General features: G+C 42.1%; 1 protein-coding gene across 5 annotated transcripts in view; it reads left to right on the plus strand.

Moving 5' to 3' along the window:
* The window catches only part of LOC133615127 (paired box protein Pax-7-like), a 132,573-nt gene that overhangs the window by 79,369 nt on the left and 33,390 nt on the right, over nucleotides 1–19,814 (plus strand). For all 5 annotated transcript variants that reach the window (XM_061973490.2, XM_072916387.1, XM_061973502.2 and 2 more), the window contains exon 7: nucleotides 8,438–8,637. In XM_061973490.2, coding sequence (XP_061829474.2) covers nucleotides 8,438–8,637 — 200 coding nt within the window. The remainder of the gene's footprint in view (nucleotides 1–8,437; nucleotides 8,638–19,814) is intronic.

The following is a 19,814-nucleotide window of genomic DNA, read 5'->3' on the forward strand; positions in this document are numbered from 1 at the left end:
CTGTTAAAGAAAGGAGACTGATCCAATGTAGCAGAGACATTCAATGCGTGCCACGCTGTCACGGCCCAGACGCACACCAGTGCGCAATCATCTGGGAGCCGCGCTGAGCGCACCTCCAAGCGCGCTCGCGCCACTCAATCTGCTGCAGGCAGCTGCGTTCTATCTTGTTTTAACATCCTGTGGCACTCTTCTGGGATCACGGCGGACGAAACTGCTCATGCTCAGGGTGTTTGTGGAGGTTCGGGGTTTTGCACAAATGTGATGCACCATGTTAGATGTCCCGGTTTTGTGACTGTCGTAGACATAAACAGCGTCGCAGCTCTTGCAAATCACGTAGCCAGCATTACTGTCATCCTGATTTACAACCTCATAAAAACGAGTCCACGCTGAACTTTTCTGGCCTTTTTTCCCCCTGGTCTTTAGTATTCCCTTTTTTTAGTTTGTCACGTACCACGTTTGCTGCCGGCGTTGCCATCTTTTTTTTTCTTCTTCTTCTGTTGTGGCATATGCTGCAGGTGCCTGCTCGTTTTTCGTATGTGGGTAACAACATTTAACTATGTATATACAAGTAAAAGCCAGTAAATTAGAATATTTTGAAAAACTTGATTTATTTCAGTAATTGCATTCAAAAGGTGTAACTTGTACATTATATTTATTCATTGCACACAGACTGATGCATTCAAATGTTTATTTCATTTAATTTTGATGATTTGAAGTGGCAACAAATGAAAATCCAAAATTCCGTGTGTCACAAAATTAGAATATTGTGTAAGGGTTAAATTTTGAAGACACCTGGTGCCACAAACTAATCAGCTGATTAACTCAAAACACCTGCAAAGGGCTTTAAATGGTCTCTCAGTCCAGTTCTGAAGCCTACACAAACATGGGGAAGACTTCAGATTTGACAGCTGTCCAAAAAAGGCAACTATCGACACATTGCACAAGGAGGGAAAGACACAAAAGGTTATTGCTGAAGAGGCTGGCTGTTCTCAGAGCTCTGTGTCCAAACACATTAATGGAGAGGCAAAGGGAAGGAAAAACTGTGGTCAGAAAAAGTGCACAAGCGATAGGGATCACCGCGCCCTGGTCAAGATTGTGAAAAAAACCCATTCAAAAATGTGGGGGAGATTCAGAAGGAGTGGACAGCTGCTGGAGTCAGTGCTTCAAGATCCACCACCAAGAGACGCTTGAAAGACATGGGTTTCAACTGCCGCATACCTCGTGTCAAGCCACTGTTGACCAAGAAACAGCGCGCAAAGCGTCTCACCTGGGCTAAGGAAAAAAAGAGCTGGACTGCTGCTGAGTGGTCCAAAGTCATGTTTTCTGACGAAAGCAAATTTTGCATTTCCTTTGGAAATCGAGGTCCCAGAGTCTGGAGGAAGACAGGAGAGGCACAGGATCCACGTTGCCTGAAGTCTAGTGTAAAGTTTCCACCATCGGTGATGGTTTGGGGTGCCATGTCATCTGCTGGTGTCGGTCCACTCTGTTTCCTGAGATCCAGGGTCAACGCAGCCGTCTACCAGCAAGTTTTAGAGCACTTCATGCTTCCTGCTGCTGACCTGCTCTATGGAGATGGAGATTTCAAGTTCCAACAGGACTTGGCGCCTGCACACAGCGCAACCTACTCAGTGGCCTAGTGGTTAGAGTGTCCGCCCTGAGATCGGTAGGTTGTGGGTTCAAACCCCGGCCGAGTCATACCAAAGACTATAAATATGGGACCCATTACCTCCCTGCTTGGCACTCAGTATCAAGGGTTGGAATTGGGGGTTAAATCACCAAAAATGATTCCCTGGCGCGGCCACCGCTGCTGCCCACTGCTCCCCTCACCTCCCAGGGGGTGATCAAGGGTGATGGGTTAAATGCAGAGAATAATTTCGCCACAACTAGTGTGTGTGTGACAATCATTGGTACTTTAACTTTAACTTTTAAAATCTACCCGTGCCTGGTTTACGGACCATGGTATTTCTGTTCTAAATTGGCCCGCCAACTCCCCTGACCTTAGCCCCATAGAAAATCTGTGGGGTATTGTGAAAAGGAAGATGCAGAATGCCAGACCCAAAAACGCAGAAGAGTTGAAGGCCACTATCAGAGCAACCTGGGCTCTCATAACACCTGAGCAGTGCCAGAAACTCATCGACTCCATGCCACGCCGCATTAACGCAGTAATTGAGGCAAAAGGAGCTCCAACCATGTATTGAGTATTGTACATGCTCATATTTTTCATTTTCATACTTTTCAGTTGGCCAACATTTCTAAAAATCCCTTTTTTGTATTAGCCTTAAGTAATATTCTAATTTTGTGACACACGGAATTTTGGATTTTCATTTGTTGCCACTTCAAATCATCAAAATTAAATGAAATAAACATTTGAATGCATCAGTCTGTGTGCAATGAATAAATATAATGTACAAGTTGCACCTTTTGAATGCAATTACTGAAATAAATCTAATTTTTCAAAATATTCTAATTTACTGGCTTTTACCTGTATATTTCCGGATTGGTTTAACTACCACCCGCCTGAATCTATTTAAAATCTAATTTTTTGTTTTTTAATTTCAACCGCCCGACCCGACCCGCGGATAAAATCTAATTTTTTTTATTTCAACCGCCCGACCCGCGGATAATCCGCGGACTCCGCGGTTGTGTCCGCAAACCGCGCATCTCTAGTGTGTAGTGAAGCCTGTTTAGCTATTCCTCGTCCTCCAGTGATAATGCCACTTGTAAGAAACGTACTTTATTTGTCGCCATGGAGGCGAGGATTAGTGATTTAGAAGTAGCTAAAACAAGGATTGGCCATTAGCTGCTAGCTAACTAGCCATGTGTTAAAGCAGCTCTTCCTGAGGGTGTTTCAGTGTTTTAACGTCACCTTTATCTTGACTTTTTACACCAAAATGCGTCCATTCTCCCTTTTCTGTCTACACACTGTGTCTGCTTGTAAGTACTCTGTGTGTGTGCGCTGCCCAACATGCTCCTCTGATGGTAAAACCAGCAATGTCATGACGACACGCTGTCATGCCCGTTAAAAGAACAAAAATGGGGAAGCGGTACTTTTCAAACAGAGTATAGAACCGTTTTTGATTCATTAGTACCACGATACTATACTAGTACTGGTATACCGTACAACCCTAGTGACAAGTAGTAAATTGGACCCCGGGCCGCACTTTGGGCACACCTGCTCTAAAGCCACTGTTAAGATTAGTTTTGAATGTTACATTCTTCCAGCGATGAGAGAAACACATTTTTCTAAATTTAAGACGGTTTAAAACACAACTTGCCTGTACTGTACATCAATTGGATGTTTGTATCAACTTGGGATGAAAAACACAAAACAAATTTCCAACTCTTCTTAATTTTGCCATTTTGTAAATATTGTGTGACACTATTTCGTGCAGAATTTGTACTTCTTAATTAAGTACAAAAAAGGGATGCCGTCAGGCTGAAGAAGGAGTCCTATCGGGTTCTTTTGGCTCATGGGACTCCTGAGGCAGCAGACAGGTACCGACAGGCCAAGCGGTGTGCGGCTTCAGCGGTCGCGGAGGCAAAAACTCGGACATGGGAGGAGTTCGGGGAGGCCATGGAAAAAGACTTCCGGACGGCTTCGAAGCAATTCTGGACCACCATCCGCCGCCTCAGGAAGGGGAAGCAGTGCAGTGTCAACACCGTGTATGGCGGGGATGGTGTTCTGCTGACCTCGACTGCGGATGTTGTGGATCGGTGGAGAGAATTCTTCGAAGACCTCCTCAATCCTACCAGCACGTCTTCCTATGAGGAAGCAGTGCCTGGGGAATCTGTGGTGGGCTCTCCTATTTCTGGGGCTGAGGTTGCCGAGGTAGTTAAAAAGCTCCTCGGTGGCAAGGCCCCGGGGGTGGATGAGATCCACCCGGAGTTCCTTAAGGCTCTGGATGTTGTGGGGCTGTCTTTGTTGACAAGACTCTGCAACATCGCCTGGACATCGGGGGCGGTACCTCTGGATTGGCAGACCGGGGTGGTGGTTCCTCTCTTTAAGAAGGGGAACCGGAGGGTGTGTTCCAACTATCGTGGGATCACACTCCTCAGCCTTCCCGGTAAGGTCTATTCAGGTGTACTGGAGAGGAGGCTACGCCGGATAGTCCAACCTCGGATTCAGGAGGAACAGTGTGGTTTTCGTCCTGGTCGTGGAACTGTGGACCAGCTCTATACTCTCGGCAGGGTCCTTGAGGGTGCATGGGAGTTTGCCCAACCAGTCTACATGTGCTTTGTGGACTTGGAGAAGGCATTCGACCGTGTACCCCGGGAAGTCCTGTGGGGAGTGCTCAGAGAGTATGGGGTAACGGACTGTCTTATTGTGGCAGTTCGCTCCCTGTATGATCAGTGTCAGAGCTTGGTCCGCATTGCCGGCAGTAAGTCGGACCCGTTTCCAGTGAGGGTTGGACTCCGCCAAGACTGCCCTTTGTCACCGATTCTGTTCATAACCTTTATGGACAGAATTTCTAGGCGCAGTCAGGGCGTTGAGGGGATCTGGTTTGGTGGCTGCAGGATTAGGTCTCTGCTATTTGCAGATGATGTGGTCCTGATGGCTTCCTCCGGCCAAGATCTTCAGCTCTCACTGGATCGGTTCGCAGCCGAGTGTGAAGCGACTGGGATGAGAATCAGCACCTCCAAGTCCGAGTCCATGGTTCTCTCCCGGAAAAGGGTGGAGTGCATCTCCGGGTTGGGGAGGAGATCTTTCCCCAAGTGGAGGAGTTCAAGTACCTCGGAGTCTTGTTCACGAGTGAGGGAAGAGTGGATCGTGAGATCGACAGGCGGATCGGTGCGGCGTCTTCAGTAATGCGGACGCTGTATCGATCCGTTGTGGTGAAGAAGGAGCTGAGCCGGAAGGCAAAGCTCTCGATTTACCGGTCGATCTACGTTCCCATCCTCACCTATGGTCATGAGCTTTGGGTCATGACCGAAAGGACAAGATCACGGGTACAAGCGGCCCAAATGAGTTTCCTCCGCCGAGTGGCGGGTCTCTCCCTTAGAGATAGGGTGAGAAGCTCTGTCATTCGGGGGGAGCTCAAAGTAAAGCCGCTGCTCCTCCACATGGAGAGGAGCCAGATGAGGTGGTTCGGGCATCTGGTCAGGATGCCACCCGAACGCCTCCCTAGGAAGGTGTTTCGGGCACGTCTGACCGGTAGGAGGCCACGGGGAAGACCCAGGACACGCTGGGAAGACTATGTCTCCCGGCTGGCCTGGGAACGCCTCGGGATCTCCCGGGAGGAGCTGGACGAAGTGGCTGGGGAGAGGGAAGTCTGGGCTTCCCTGCTTAAGCTGCTGCCCCCGCGACCCGACCTCGGATAAGCGGAAGAAGATGGGTGGATGGCATTTTTTTTCAGGCGTTTTATTGCATTCATGGTATCAACCATCTTCATCATTTTAGATGAAAAATGAGTAAGTCCTCATGTCCACCACAGGGAACGTTGGCAAATGTGAAAAAAAGACTATGTTGCCAAGACCACCTCAAAACCTCTCCCCAGCACCTACGTGGCAGGAAATACACATTTCTTACAAGTAGCATTATCACTGGAGGACAAAGAGATAAACATGGGACAGAGACCAGGCAGAGACAAGATGCCATGATAACCGCTATGCTAGCTTGATTGTAAAGTAGCGAGACAACAAAATATGTGCTTAGCACACTCAGTTTGAGACCAGGAAAAAACCTTGAGCAACAATAAGCAAATATGAACACGCAAAACTTGAGACTTAGCTATCAAGGCGCTGCTTCAAAAGCCATTATATTGCAAGGGGTTGAAGGCGGGGAGTGGGTGTATGTGTACGTAACTGTGTAGTAGTACCATGGGTGTGTGTTTTATTCATAAGCATATATGTCGCTTTACTCGGTGCCTCAGAACAGAGTCAACATCCCAGTTGTCTTTGAAGAAGGGGAGGGTGGATTTTTCAGAGCATCTTTCGCTGCACTGGTCTCGCTGGGGTGATTCCAGCACGGCCTTGACAAAGAACATTGCAGAGGGAGCCGAATTGTAGATCAGGATGCCTAAGACGAGACTTAAAACCAGGGGAGACAGGGCCTTCTCTAAGCTCTGGAACTGTTCCAACTGCTCCCACAGTGGAGTGTTTTAAGTCTCGTCTCAAGACCCACTTTTATTCTCTGGCTTTTAGCACTATGTGAGTTGTGAGGTCCTCTGTGTTTTAAAATTGTTATTTTTATTTATTGTTTTAATTGGTTTTACCCTTTAAAATAGTTTTTAATCATATTTATTTTTATATTTATTTATTTGTGTTTTTATTCAGTCATTGGTGGAGCTAAGGATACTATTTGAATATTGTTTTTAATATTGTTGTGCAGTACTTTGGAAACATTTTGTTGTTTAAATGTGCTGTATAAATAAAGTGGATTGGATTGAAGGAGCAAACACATTCACTAATTGTCCATTCTGGCTGTTGAATTGATTGTGGTTTCGCCTTGCAGACTGGAAAGCTTCTCCGAGATGTAGTGATGGGTTGATGAGGCGTCATGAAGCGTTTCGACACATTGCAAAACTGTATTGATACTGTGTCGATACTGTGTGACTAAATACTGACATCTGCTGGACATTAAAAATCCCTACAGGCAACCTATGGACCGACTCAACTGACACTGATTTGATGCCCTAGTACAGGGGTCACCAACCTTTTTGAAACCAAAAACTACTTCTTGGGTACTGATTAATGCGAAGGGCTACCAGTTTGATACACACTTAAATAAATAAATATATTGTCATTTGTAAGTTACACGTAAGTGTGATTTAAACAAGAATAGCTAAATAAATACATTTATATATATATATATAAAAAAATGGGTATTTCTGTCTGTCATTCCGTCGTACATTTTTTTTTCCTTTTACGGAAGGTTTTTTGTAGAGAATAAATGATGAAAAAAACACTTAATTGAACGGTTTAAAAGAGGAGAAAACACGAAAAAAATTTAAAATAAAATTTTGAAACATAGTTTATCCCCAATTTCGACTTTTTAAAATTCAAAATTCAACCGACAAAAAGAAGAGAAAAACTAGCTTATTTGAATCTTTTTGAAAAAATTTAAAAAAGAATTTATGGAACATCATTAGTCATTTTTCCTGATTAAGATACATTTTAGAATTTTGATGACATGTTTTAAATTGGTTAAAATCCAATCTGCACTTTGTTAGAATATTTAACAAATATATATTTCTAACAAAGACAAATCAGTATTTCTTCTAGATTTTCCAGGACAAAAAGTTTAAAAGAAATTCAAAATACTTTGAAATAAGATTAAAATTTGATTCTACAGATTTTCTAGATTTGCCAGAATATTTTTTTTGAATTTTAATCATAGTAAGTTTGAAGAAATGTTTCACAAATATTCTTCGTCGAAAAACCAGAAGCTAAAATATTTATTATTCTTTACAATAAAAAAAAAAAAAATTTACTTGAACATTGATTTAAATTGTCAGGAAAGAAGAGGAAGAAATTTAAAAGGTAAAAAGGTATATTTGTTTAAAAATCCTAAAATCATTTTTAAGGTTGTATTTTTTCTCTAAAATTGTATTTCTAAAAGTAATAAGAAGCAAAGTAAAAAAATAAATGAATTTATTTAAACAAGTGAAGACCCATCCATCCATCCATTTTCTACCGCTTATTCCAAGTGAAGAACAAGTCTTTAAAATATTTTCTTGGATTTTCAAATTCTATTTGAGTTTTGTCTCTTTTAGAATTAAAAATGTCGAGCAAAGCGAGACCAGCTTGCTAGTAAATAAATACAATTTAAAAAATAGAGGCAGCTCACTGGTAAGTGCTGCTCTTTGAGCTATTTTTAGAACAGGCCAGCGGGCGACTGATCTGGTCCTTACGGGCTACCTGGTGACCGCGGGCACCGCGTTGGTGACCCCTGCCCTAGTATATACAATAATATAAACCAAGTCATTGTATTTCATTTAGGATTATTTCATATCTTCATTTAAATAAAAATATATTTTTATCTTTTTTAGATACAGTCAATAAATAATGTGAACATGTATCATAACATGGAAATCTAAGAGAACGTGTTGTGGATGATTGTGGACTGGGAATTTTTTTAATTTAATTTTTTTACACATTTTTATTAAAAAAAAAAAAAAAAAAAGTTTTTCCGACGTATTACATTTTAGACGATTTCTCTTCTTAGTTATTATTTCTCCGGCTGTAGAAAAGAGCCGCTCACAGGGCACAGAGGAGGCGACACAGTTGGCGTATCGGTCACGTGACCAAAACAGCTCATGATCGGTCACGTGACTTTCTAAAACCGACACAGGGTTTTGCTCTATGAGCTCGACGCATGCGCCGATGCATCGGTGTTGCCGGACCCATCACTACCGAGATGTTATCCAATTTGCAATTGAGATGTATCGCAATATGAATTTTAGGCCACATAGTGAACATTGCTGTTGTTTCTCCTCAGATGGCGGAGGTACGGTTCACCGACCCCAACCGCTTCCTCCGTCCACGGTGCACCAAAGTGGTCTGTCCAGCAGTGACAGCAGTTCCACCTACGGCCTCGCTTCTAATCGACACGGCTTTTCTGGCTACTCGGACACTTTCATGGCCTCTGCGGCACCCGGCGGCCACGTGAACTCCGTCGGCGCCGGGCTTCCCCCGCAGGTAACAGTCCTTCCTCTTCATGCATCCATGATCAGTCATTGACTCATTTCAAGGTTTTTAATGTCATTTATCAGCCAGATTTAGCCCAATGAGTACCACAGGAACGATACATGTATACAGGTAAAAGCCAGTAAATTAGAATATTTTGAAAAACTTGATTTATTTCAGTAATTGCATTCAAAAGGTGTAACTTGTACATTATATTTATTCATTGCACACAGACTGATGCATTCAAATGTTTATTTCATTTAATTTTGATGATTTGAAGTGGCAACAAATGAAAATCCAAAATTCCGTGTGTCACAAAATTAGAATATTACTTAAGGCTAATACAAAAAAGGGATTTTTAGAAATGTTGGCCAACTGAAAAGTATGAAAATGAAAAATATGAGCATGTACAATACTCAATACTTGGTTGGAGCTTCTTTTGCCTCAATTACTGCGTTAATGCGGCGTGGCATGGAGTCGATGAGTTTCTGGCACTGCTCAGGTGTTATGAGAGCCCAGGTTGCTCTGATAGTGGCCTTCAACTCTTCTGCGTTTTTGGGTCTGGCATTCTGCATCTTCCTTTTCACAATACCCCACAGATTTTCTATGGGGCTAAGGTCAGGGGAGTTGGCGGGCCAATTTAGAACAGAAATACCATGGTCCGTAAACCAGGCACGGGTAGATTTTGCGCTGTGTGCAGGCGCCAAGTCCTGTTGGAACTTGAAATCTCCATCTCCATAGAGCAGGTCAGCAGCAGGAAGCATGAAGTGCTCTAAAACTTGCTGGTAGACGGCTGCGTTGACCCTGGATCTCAGGAAACAGAGTGGACCGACACCAGCAGATGACATGGCACCCCAAACCATCACCCAACCATGCAAATTTTGCATTTCCTTTGGAAATCGAGGTCCCAGAGTCTGGAGGAAGACAGGAGAGGCACAGGATCCACGTTGCCTGAAGTCTAGTGTAAAGTTTCCACCATCAGTGATGGTTTGGGGTGCCATGTCATCTGCTGGTGTCGGTCCACTCTGTTTCCTGAGATCCAGGGTCAACGCAGCCGTCTACCAGCAAGTTTTAGAGCACTTCATGCTTCCTGCTGCTGACCTGCTCTATGGAGATGGAGATTTCAAGTTCCAACAGGACTTGGCGCCTGCACACAGCGCAAAATCTACCCGTGCCTGGTTTACGGACCATGGTATTTCTGTTCTAAATTGGCCCGCCAACTCCCCTGACCTTAGCCCCATAGAAAATCTGTGGGGTATTGTGAAAAGGAAGATGCAGAATGCCAGACCCAAAAACGCAGAAGAGTTGAAGGCCACTATCAGAGCAACCTGGGCTCTCATAACACCTGAGCAGTGCCAGAAACTCATCGACTCCATGCCACGCCGCATTAACGCAGTAATTGAGGCAAAAGGAGCTCCAACCAAGTATTGAGTATTGTACATGCTCATATTTTTCATTTTCATACTTTTCAGTTGGCCAACATTTCTAAAAATCCCTTTTTTGTATTAGCCTTAAGTAATATTCTAATTTTGTGACACACGGAATTTTGGATTTTCATTTGTTGCCACTTCAAATCATCAAAATTAAATGAAATAAACATTTGAATGCATCAGTCTGTGTGCAATGAATAAATATAATGTACAAGTTACACCTTTTGAATGCAATTACTGAAATAAATCAAGTTTTTCAAAATATTCTAATTTACTGGCTTCTACCTGTATATATCCATCCATCCATCCATTTTCTACCGCTTATTCCCTTTGGGGTCGCGGGGGGCGCTGGAGCCTATCTCAGCTACAATCGGGCGGAAGGCGGGGTACACCCTGGACAAGTCGCCACCTCATCACAGGGCCAACACAGATAGACAGACAACATTCACACTCACATTCACACACTAGGGCCAATTTAGTGTTGCCAATCAACTTATCCCCAGGTGCATGTCTTTGGAGGTGGGAGGTGCCTATCCCCAGGTGCATGTCTTTGGAAGTGGGATATATATATATATGTGTGAATGTTGTCTGTCTATCTGTGTTGGCCCTGCGATGAGGTGGCAACTTGTCCAGGGTGTACCCCGCCTTCCGCCCGAATGCAGCTGAGATAGGCTCCAGCACCCCGGTGACCCCGAACGGGACAAGCGGTAGAAAATGGATATATATATATATATATATATATATACATATATATATATATATATATATATATATATACATATTTATATATATAAATATATATATATATATATATATATATATATATGTATATATATATATATATATATATATATATATTTGTATATTTATATAAATATATATATATATATATATATATATACAAATATATATATATACATATATATATATAAATATATATATATATATATATATATATATATATAAATATGTATATATACACACATATATATATACACATATATATATATATATATATACATATATATATATATATATATATATATAAATATATAATATAATTTTTTTAATACATTTTTTGAAAATTATGAATAGATTTAGAATTGGGACAAATAAGAACTGCGATTCTAGTTTTATGGAAATGGCCTGAAAATTATATTTTTTTAATCAAAAATTTTACTCTATATATATAATTATATTTTTTTTTAAAGTGATGAATTGATTTAGAATGGGGATAAATAAGAATTGGGATTCTAATTCTTTCAAATGGCCTGAAAACCTTTTTTTATTTTTTTTTTTATTGATACTTATTACTTTTTTTAAATGTCATTAAATCTATCCATCCATCAAATCGATTTTTGAAAATGATTAAATTGATTTAGAATCGGGATGAATAAAAATCGCCATTCAGACTTAAATCGATTATTTTGTGCATCGCTAGTGTAAACACAGTTAGTGAGTGTGCCAAACACTCACTGAGGTGTCATTTACCCGTCACCGCTAAAATGAAATCCCAAAAGGAGTACAAATAAATCATTACAAATATACTAAAAGCACCTCCACAAATGTAAACAATCACTCCACTCATTAATTTAATTTGCAGTTTTTATCTCCTTTTTTTTCTTCTTTCTTTTCCACAAATCGGCTTGCCTGGCGTCGGTCCGTTGACAAGACAGGCGACGTGAGGATTTCTGACAAAAAGGGATTTGCTGTTGTTGGGGATAAGAGAGGTGTCTCTGCAGCACGTGTTTAATGGTGTTGGAGGAGCTTAATAGGACAAAAAGACGCCCGCATGTTTATCAAGAAACATTTAGGAACATCTCCATCCTGAAGAACAGAGCCTTGCTCTACACCCAGGATTAGCATCGCATTATATTGCTGCTGCATCTTTCACTACGGCTGACAACAACCTCAACATTAGTCCAAGTCCGCCTGGGAGGGATCAATAATCATCTGATCCTTTCAACTAATAACCTTACAGCGAGATACTGTCACATATTTCATGCAGGAAATTACTTTTTTACTGAGCTTTTATTTAGGTCAATAAATATCTGTCAGGTTTTTGTCTTAGTGTTGTACGTCCTCTGCAGTGGACATTTGTTTGTGGTCTAGTTTATCCTCTTGAGACCTTGTGTCCTCTGCAGTGGACATTTGTTTGTGGTCTAGTTTATCCTCTTGAGACCTTGTGTCCTCTGCAGTGGACATTTGTTTGTGGTCTAGTTTATCCTCTTGAGACCTAGTGTCCTCTGCAGTGGACATTTGTTTGTGGTCTAGTTTATCCTCTTGAGACCTTGTGTCCTCTGCAGTGGACATTTGTTTGTGGTCTAGTTTATCCTCTTGAGACCTTGTGTCCTCTGTAGTGGACATTTGTTTGTGGTCTAGTTTATCCTCTTGAGACCTTGTGTCCTCTGCAGTGGACATTTGTTTGTGGTCTAGTTTATCCTCTTGAGACCTTGTGTCCTCTGCAGTGGACATTTGTTTGTGGTCTCGTTTATCCTCTTGAGACCTTGTGTCCTCTGCAGTGGACATTTGTTTGTGGTCTAGTTTATCCTCTTGAGACCTAGTGTCCTCTGCAGTGGACATTTGTTTGTGGTCTAGTTTATCCTCTTGAGACCTTGTGTCCTCTGCAGTGGACATTTGTTTGTGGTCTCGTTTATCCTCTTGAGACCTTGTGTCCTCTGCAGTGGACATTTGTTTGTGGTCTAGTTTATCCTCTTGAGACCTAGTGTCCTCTGCAGTGGACATTTGTTTGTGGTCTAGTTTATCCTCTTGAGACCTTGTGTCCTCTGCAGTGGACATTTGTTTGTGGTCTAGTTTATCCTCTTGAGACCTTGTGTCCTCTGTAGTGGACATTTGTTTGTGGTCTAGTTTATCCTCTTGAGACCTAGTGTCCTCTGCAGTGGACATTTGTTTGTGGTCTAGTTTATCCTCTTGAGACCTTGTGTCCTCTGCAGTGGACATTTGTTTGTGGTCTAGTTTATCCTCTTGAGACCTTGTGTCCTCTGTAGTGGACATTTGTTTGTGGTCTAGTTTATCCTTTTGAGACCTTGTGTCCTCTGCAGTGGACATTTGTTTGTGGTCTAGTTTATCCTCTTGAGACCTTGTGTCCTCTGCAGTGGACATTTGTTTGTGGTCTAGTTTATCCTCTTGAGATCTTGTGTCCTCTGCAGTGGACATTTGTTTGGGGTCTAGTTTATCCTCTTGAGACCTAGTGTCCTCTGCAGTGGACATTTGTTTGTGGTCTAGTTTATCCTCTTGAGACCTAGTGTCCTCTGCAGTGGACATTTGTTTGTGGTCTAGTTTATCCTCTTGAGACCTTGTGTCGTCTGCAGTGGACATTTGTTTGTGGTCTAGTTTATCCTCTTGAGACCTTGTGTCCTCTGCAGTGGACAATTGTTTGTGGTCTAGTTTATCCCCTTTAGACCTAGTGTCCTCTGCAGTGGACATTTGTTTGTGGTCTAGTTTATCCTCTTGAGACCTAGTGTCCTCTGCAGTGGACATTTGTTTGTGGTCTAGTTTATCCTCTTGAGACCTAGTGTCCTCTGCAGTGGACATTTGTTTGTGGTTTAGTTTATCCTCTTGAGACCTAGTGTCCTCTGCAGTGGACATTTGTTTGGGGTCTAGTTTATCCTCTTGAGACCTTGTGTCCTCTGCAGTGGACATTTGTTTGTGGTCTAGTTTATCCTCTTGAGACCTAGTGTCCTCTGCAGTGGACATTTGTTTGTGGTCTAGTTTATCCTCTTGAGACCTAGTGTCCTCTGCAGTGGACATTTGTTTGTGGTCTAGTTTATCCTCTTGAGACCTAGTGTCCTCTGCAGTGGACATTTGTTTGTGGTCTAGTTTATCCTCTTGAGACCTAGTGTCCTCTGCAGTGGACATTTGTTTGTGGTTTAGTTTATCCTCTTGAGACCTTGTGTCCTCTGCAGTGGACATTTGTTTGGGGTCTAGTTTATCCTCTTGAGACCTTGTGTCCTCTGCAGTGGACATTTGTTTGTGGTTTAGTTTATCCTCTTGAGACCTAGTGTCCTCTGCAGTGGACATTTGTTTGTGGTCTCGTTCATCCTCTTGAGACCTTGTGTCCTCTGCAGTGGACATTTGTTTGTGGTCTAGTTTATCCTCTTGAGACCTTGTGTCCTCTGCAGTGGACATTTGTTTGTGGTCTAGTTTATCCTCTTGAGACCTAGTGTCCTCTGCAGTGGACATTTGTTTGTGGTCTAGTTTATCCTCTTGAGACCTAGTGCCCTCTGCAGTGGACATTTGTTTGTGGTCTAGTTTATCCTCTTGAGACCTTGTGTCCTCTGCAGTGGACATTTGTTTGGGGTCTAGTTTATCCTCTTGAGACCTAGTGTCCTCTGCAGTGGACATTTGTTTGGGGTCTAGTTTATCCTCTTGAGACCTAGTGTCCTCTGCAGTGGACATTTGTTTGTGGTCTAGTTTATCCTCTTGAGACCTAGTGTCCTCTGCAGTGGACATTTGTTTGTGGTCTCGTTCATCCTCTTGAGACCTTGTGTCCTCTGCAGTGGACATTTGTTTGTGGTCTAGTTTATCCTCTTGAGACCTTGTGTCCTCTGCAGTGGACATTTGTTTGTGGTCTAGTTTATCCTCTTGAGATCTTGTGTCCTCTGCAGTGGACATTTGTTTGGGGTCTAGTTTATCCTCTTGAGACCTAGTGTCCTCTGCAGTGGACATTTGTTTGTGGTCTAGTTTATCCTCTTGAGACCTAGTGTCCTCTGCAGTGGACATTTGTTTGTGGTCTAGTTTATCCTCTTGAGACCTTGTGTCCTCTGCAGTGGACATTTGTTTGTGGTCTAGTTTATCCTCTTGAGACCTTGTGTCCTCTGCAGTGGACAATTGTTTGTGGTCTAGTTTATCCCCTTTAGACCTAGTGTCCTCTGCAGTGGACATTTGTTTGTGGTCTAGTTTATCCTCTTGAGACCTAGTGTCCTCTGCAGTGGACATTTGTTTGTGGTCTAGTTTATCCTCTTGAGACCTAGTGTCCTCTGCAGTGGACATTTGTTTGTGGTTTAGTTTATCCTCTTGAGACCTAGTGTCCTCTGCAGTGGACATTTGTTTGGGGTCTAGTTTATCCTCTTGAGACCTTGTGTCCTCTGCAGTGGACATTTGTTTGTGGTCTAGTTTATCCTCTTGAGACCTAGTGTCCTCTGCAGTGGACATTTGTTTGTGGTCTAGTTTATCCTCTTGAGACCTAGTGTCCTCTGCAGTGGACATTTGTTTGTGGTCTAGTTTATCCTCTTGAGACCTAGTGTCCTCTGCAGTGGACATTTGTTTGTGGTCTAGTTTATCCTCTTGAGACCTAGTGTCCTCTGCAGTGGACATTTGTTTGTGGTTTAGTTTATCCTCTTGAGACCTTGTGTCCTCTGCAGTGGACATTTGTTTGGGGTCTAGTTTATCCTCTTGAGACCTTGTGTCCTCTGCAGTGGACATTTGTTTGTGGTTTAGTTTATCCTCTTGAGACCTAGTGTCCTCTGCAGTGGACATTTGTTTGTGGTCTCGTTCATCCTCTTGAGACCTTGTGTCCTCTGCAGTGGACATTTGTTTGTGGTCTAGTTTATCCTCTTGAGACCTTGTGTCCTCTGCAGTGGACATTTGTTTGTGGTCTAGTTTATCCTCTTGAGACCTAGTGTCCTCTGCAGTGGACATTTGTTTGTGGTCTAGTTTATCCTCTTGAGACCTAGTGTCCTCTGCAGTGGACATTTGTTTGTGGTCTAGTTTATCCTCTTGAGACCTTGTGTCCTCTGCAGTGGACATTTGTTTGTGGTCTCGTTTATCCTCTTGAGACCTTGTGTCCTCTGCAGTGGACATTTGTTTGTGGTCTAGTTTATCCTCTTGAGACCTTGTGTCCTCTGCAGTGGACATTTGTTTGTGGTCTAGTTTATCCTCTTGAGACCTTGTGTCCTCTGCAGTGGACATTTGTTTGGGGTCTAGTTTATCCTCTTGAGACCTTGTGTCCTCTGCAGTGGACATTTGTTTGTGGTTTAGTTTATCCTCTTGAGACCTAGTGTCCTCTGCAGTGGACATTTGTTTGTGGTTTAGTTTATCCTCTTGAGACCTAGTGTCCTCTGCAGTGGACATTTGTTTGGGGTCTAGTTTATCCTTTTGAGACCTTGTGTCCTCTGCAGTGGACATTTGTTTGTGGTCTAGTTTATCCTCTTGAGACCTAGTGTCCTCTGCAGTGGACATTTGTTTGTGGTCTCGTTTATCCTCTTGAGACCTTGTGTCCTCTGCAGTGGACATTTGTTTGTGGTCTAGTTTATCCTCTTGAGACCTTGTGTCCTCTGCAGTGGACATTTGTTTGTGGTCTAGTTTATCCTCTTGAGACCTTGTGTCCTCTGCAGTGGACATTTGTTTGTGGTCTAGTTTATCCTCTTGAGACCTAGTGTCCTCTGCAGTGGACATTTGTTTGTGGTCTAGTTTATCCTCTTGAGACCTTGTGTCCTCTGCAGTGGACAATTGTTTGTGGTCTAGTTTATCCTCTTGAGACCTAGTGTCCTCTGTAGTGGACATTTGTTTGTGGTCTAGTTTATCCTCTTGAGGCCTTGTGTCCTCTGCAGTGGACATTTGTTTGTGGTCTAGTTTATCCTCTTGAGACCTAGTGTCCTCTGCAGTGGACATTTGTTTGTGGTCTAGTTTATCCTCTTGAGACCTTGTGTCCTCTGCAGTGGACATTTGTTTGGGGTCTAGTTTATCCTCTTGAGACCTTGTGTCCTCTGTAGTGGACATTTGTTTGTGGTCTAGTTTATCCTCTTGAGACCTAGTGTCCTCTGCAGTGGACATTTGTTTGTGGTCTAGTTTATCCTCTTGAGACCTTGTGTCCTCTGCAGTGGGCATTTGTTTGTGGTCTAGTTTATCCTCTTGAGACCTTGTGTCCTCTGCAGTGGACATTTGTTTGTGGTCTAGTTTATCCTCTTGAGACCTAGTGTCCTCTGCAGTGGACATTTGTTTGTGGTCTAGTTTATCCTCTTGAGACCTAGTGTCCTCTGCAGTGGACATTTGTTTGTGGTCTAGTTTATCCTCTTGAGACCTTGTGTCCTCTGCAGTGGACAATTGTTTGTGGTCTAGTTTATCCTCTTGAGACCTAGTGTCCTCTGCAGTGGACATTTGTTTGTGGTCTAGTTTATCCTCTTGAGGCCTTGTGTCCTCTGCAGTGGACATTTGTTTGTGGTCTAGTTTATCCTCTTGAGACCTAGTGTCCTCTGCAGTGGACATTTGTTTGTGGTCTAGTTTATCCTCTTGAGACCTTGTGTCCTCTGCAGTGGACATTTGTTTGGGGTCTAGTTTATCCTCTTGAGACCTAGTGTCCTCTGCAGTGGACATTTGTTTGTGGTCTAGTTTATCCTCTTGAGGCCTTGTGTCCTCTGCAGTGGACATTTGTTTGTGGTCTAGTTTATCCTCTTGAGACCTTGTGTCCTCTGTAGTGGACATTTGTTTGTGGTCTAGTTTATCCTCTTGAGACCTTGTGTCCTCTGTAGTGGACATTTGTTTGTGGTCTAGTTTATCCTCTTGAGACCTTGTGTCCTCTGCAGTGGACATTTGTTTGGGGTCTAGTTTATCCTCTTGAGACCTTGTGTCCTCTGCAGTGGACATTTGTTTGTGGTCTAGTTTATCCTTTTGAGACCTAGTGTCCTCTGCAGTGGACATTTGTTTGTGGTCTAGTTTATCCTCTTGAGACCTTGTGTCCTCTGCAGTGGACATTTGTTTGTGGTCTAGTTTATCCTCTTGAGACCTTGTGTCCTCTGTAGTGGACATTTGTTTGTGGTCTAGTTTATCCTCTTGAGACCTTGTGTCCTCTGCAGTGGACATTTGTTTGTGGTCTAGTTTATCCTCTTGAGGCCTTGTGTCCTCTGCAGTGGACATTTGTTTGTGGTCTAGTTTATCCTCTTGAGACCTAGTGTCCTCTGCAGTGGACATTTGTTTGTGGTCTAGTTTATCCTCTTGAGACCTTGTGTCCTCTGCAGTGGACATTTGTTTGTGGTCTAGTTTATCCTCTTGAGACCTTGTGTCCTCTGCAGAGGACATCTGTTTTTGGTCATCCTTTTATACTCCTGAATACTAACGTCCTCTGCAACGGACATTTGTTTTTGGCCTTTTTTTTGTATCCTCCTGAATACTAACGTCCTATACAGTGGACATTTGTTTTTTGTCTTTCTTGTATCCTTTTCTAACACGTGCAGCAGAGACGTACACCTGCTGCACGTTTTAGAAATGTGCGTCACTATCCATCTGGGAGAGAAAAAGAGGAAAATGGAGCTTTGCTTTCATGGAAAAAAGAGGAAAATGGATCTCTGCTTTCATGGAGCGTGTTGCCAACAGCCAGCTTCACAGGAAAATCAGGCGTGCAATAAGCAGTAGGCTTCAGAATAATCATCATATCCTGCAGAATAATCATCATATCCTGCAGAATAATCATCATATCCTCCAGAATAATCATCATATCCTGCAAAACGTTAACACATGAAGCCTTTTTTTTGGTTTTTCACCAAGAAAAAATGTGATTTATGTCTTCTAAGTCCCCACTGAGGGCCCCACACTGAGAAATCAAAGTCCGTGGGGCCATTTTGATATGTTTCACTTAATATAGATATGTTTTAACTATATGGCTTCCCTCAAGTAGTCAGTCATAAAAATGTTAAAAATACCGGTAAGTCTTATGTGTTTTTTTTCCTTCAAAAATCATGTTTGATGGCAATAAAGCGATCTAGCTGCAAATTTAAAAAAAAACATTTTTAAATATTTATAACATCTTTTTAAAAAACAACAACTCTGTTTTAAACATAAAAGTATTATTAATATTTGATGTGAGGTAATTTGATCCTTTAGTAGGTCAATAATGTGATTGATTATATTATTATTATTATTATTAATAATTTCAGTGACAGTTAAAAAAAAAAAGCCACTAAAATCCTCAGGGACCCATAAGGGCCCCACGCATAAAAGTCTTGTTATTTTTTTAGACTTTCGATCTCTAGATTGACTTAAGATATATCTGTCTATTATGAGTTTTTAATATTTTTTTTATGTTTTTGTTTATTAATTCCATTTATGTCATTGAATATGCAAAGGTTTCCCCAAAACAAATTTCAAAGTGTAATATTTGATGTGAAGTATTTGGAGCCTTAAATAAGTACATTTTTTATAACAACATTTATTTTGATTCATTATTATTTTAATGACAGATTTTTTTGTTTAAATCCCACTAAAAATTCTCGGGGACCCATAAGGGCCCCACTTAAAAAGTGTTAAAAATAAGTCATACATTATTTTTTTTACTTTAAGTCTCTCGATTGACTTTAGATTCGATTATTACGTTTTTATTATTTTTTAAATGTTTTTGTTTGTTTTATTTCCTTTTTGTCATGGAAAACTTAGATTTCAAAACATGCAATGTTTTCCCCGGAAAAAAATTCAAATTAGAATATTTGATGTGAAGTATTTGGAGCCTTTAGTAGGTCAATAAGTCATCCATCCATCCATTTTCTACCGCTTGTCCATGGAGCCTATCTCAGCTGCATTCGGGCGGAAGGCGGGGTACACCCTGGACAAGTCACCACCTCATCACAGGGCCAACACTGATAGACAGACAACATTCACACACTAGGGACCATTTAGTGTTGCCAATCAACCTATCCCCAGGTGCATGTCTTTGGAAATGGGAGGGGCCTATCCCCAGGTGCATGTCTTTGGAGGTGGGAGGGGCCTATCCCCAGGCGCATGTCTTTAGAGGTGGGAGGGGCCTATCCC

The sequence above is a fragment of the Nerophis lumbriciformis genome, linkage group LG01, assembly GCF_033978685.3.
Source record: "Nerophis lumbriciformis linkage group LG01, RoL_Nlum_v2.1, whole genome shotgun sequence".
NCBI classification, from domain to species: Eukaryota; Metazoa; Chordata; class Actinopteri; order Syngnathiformes; family Syngnathidae; genus Nerophis; species Nerophis lumbriciformis.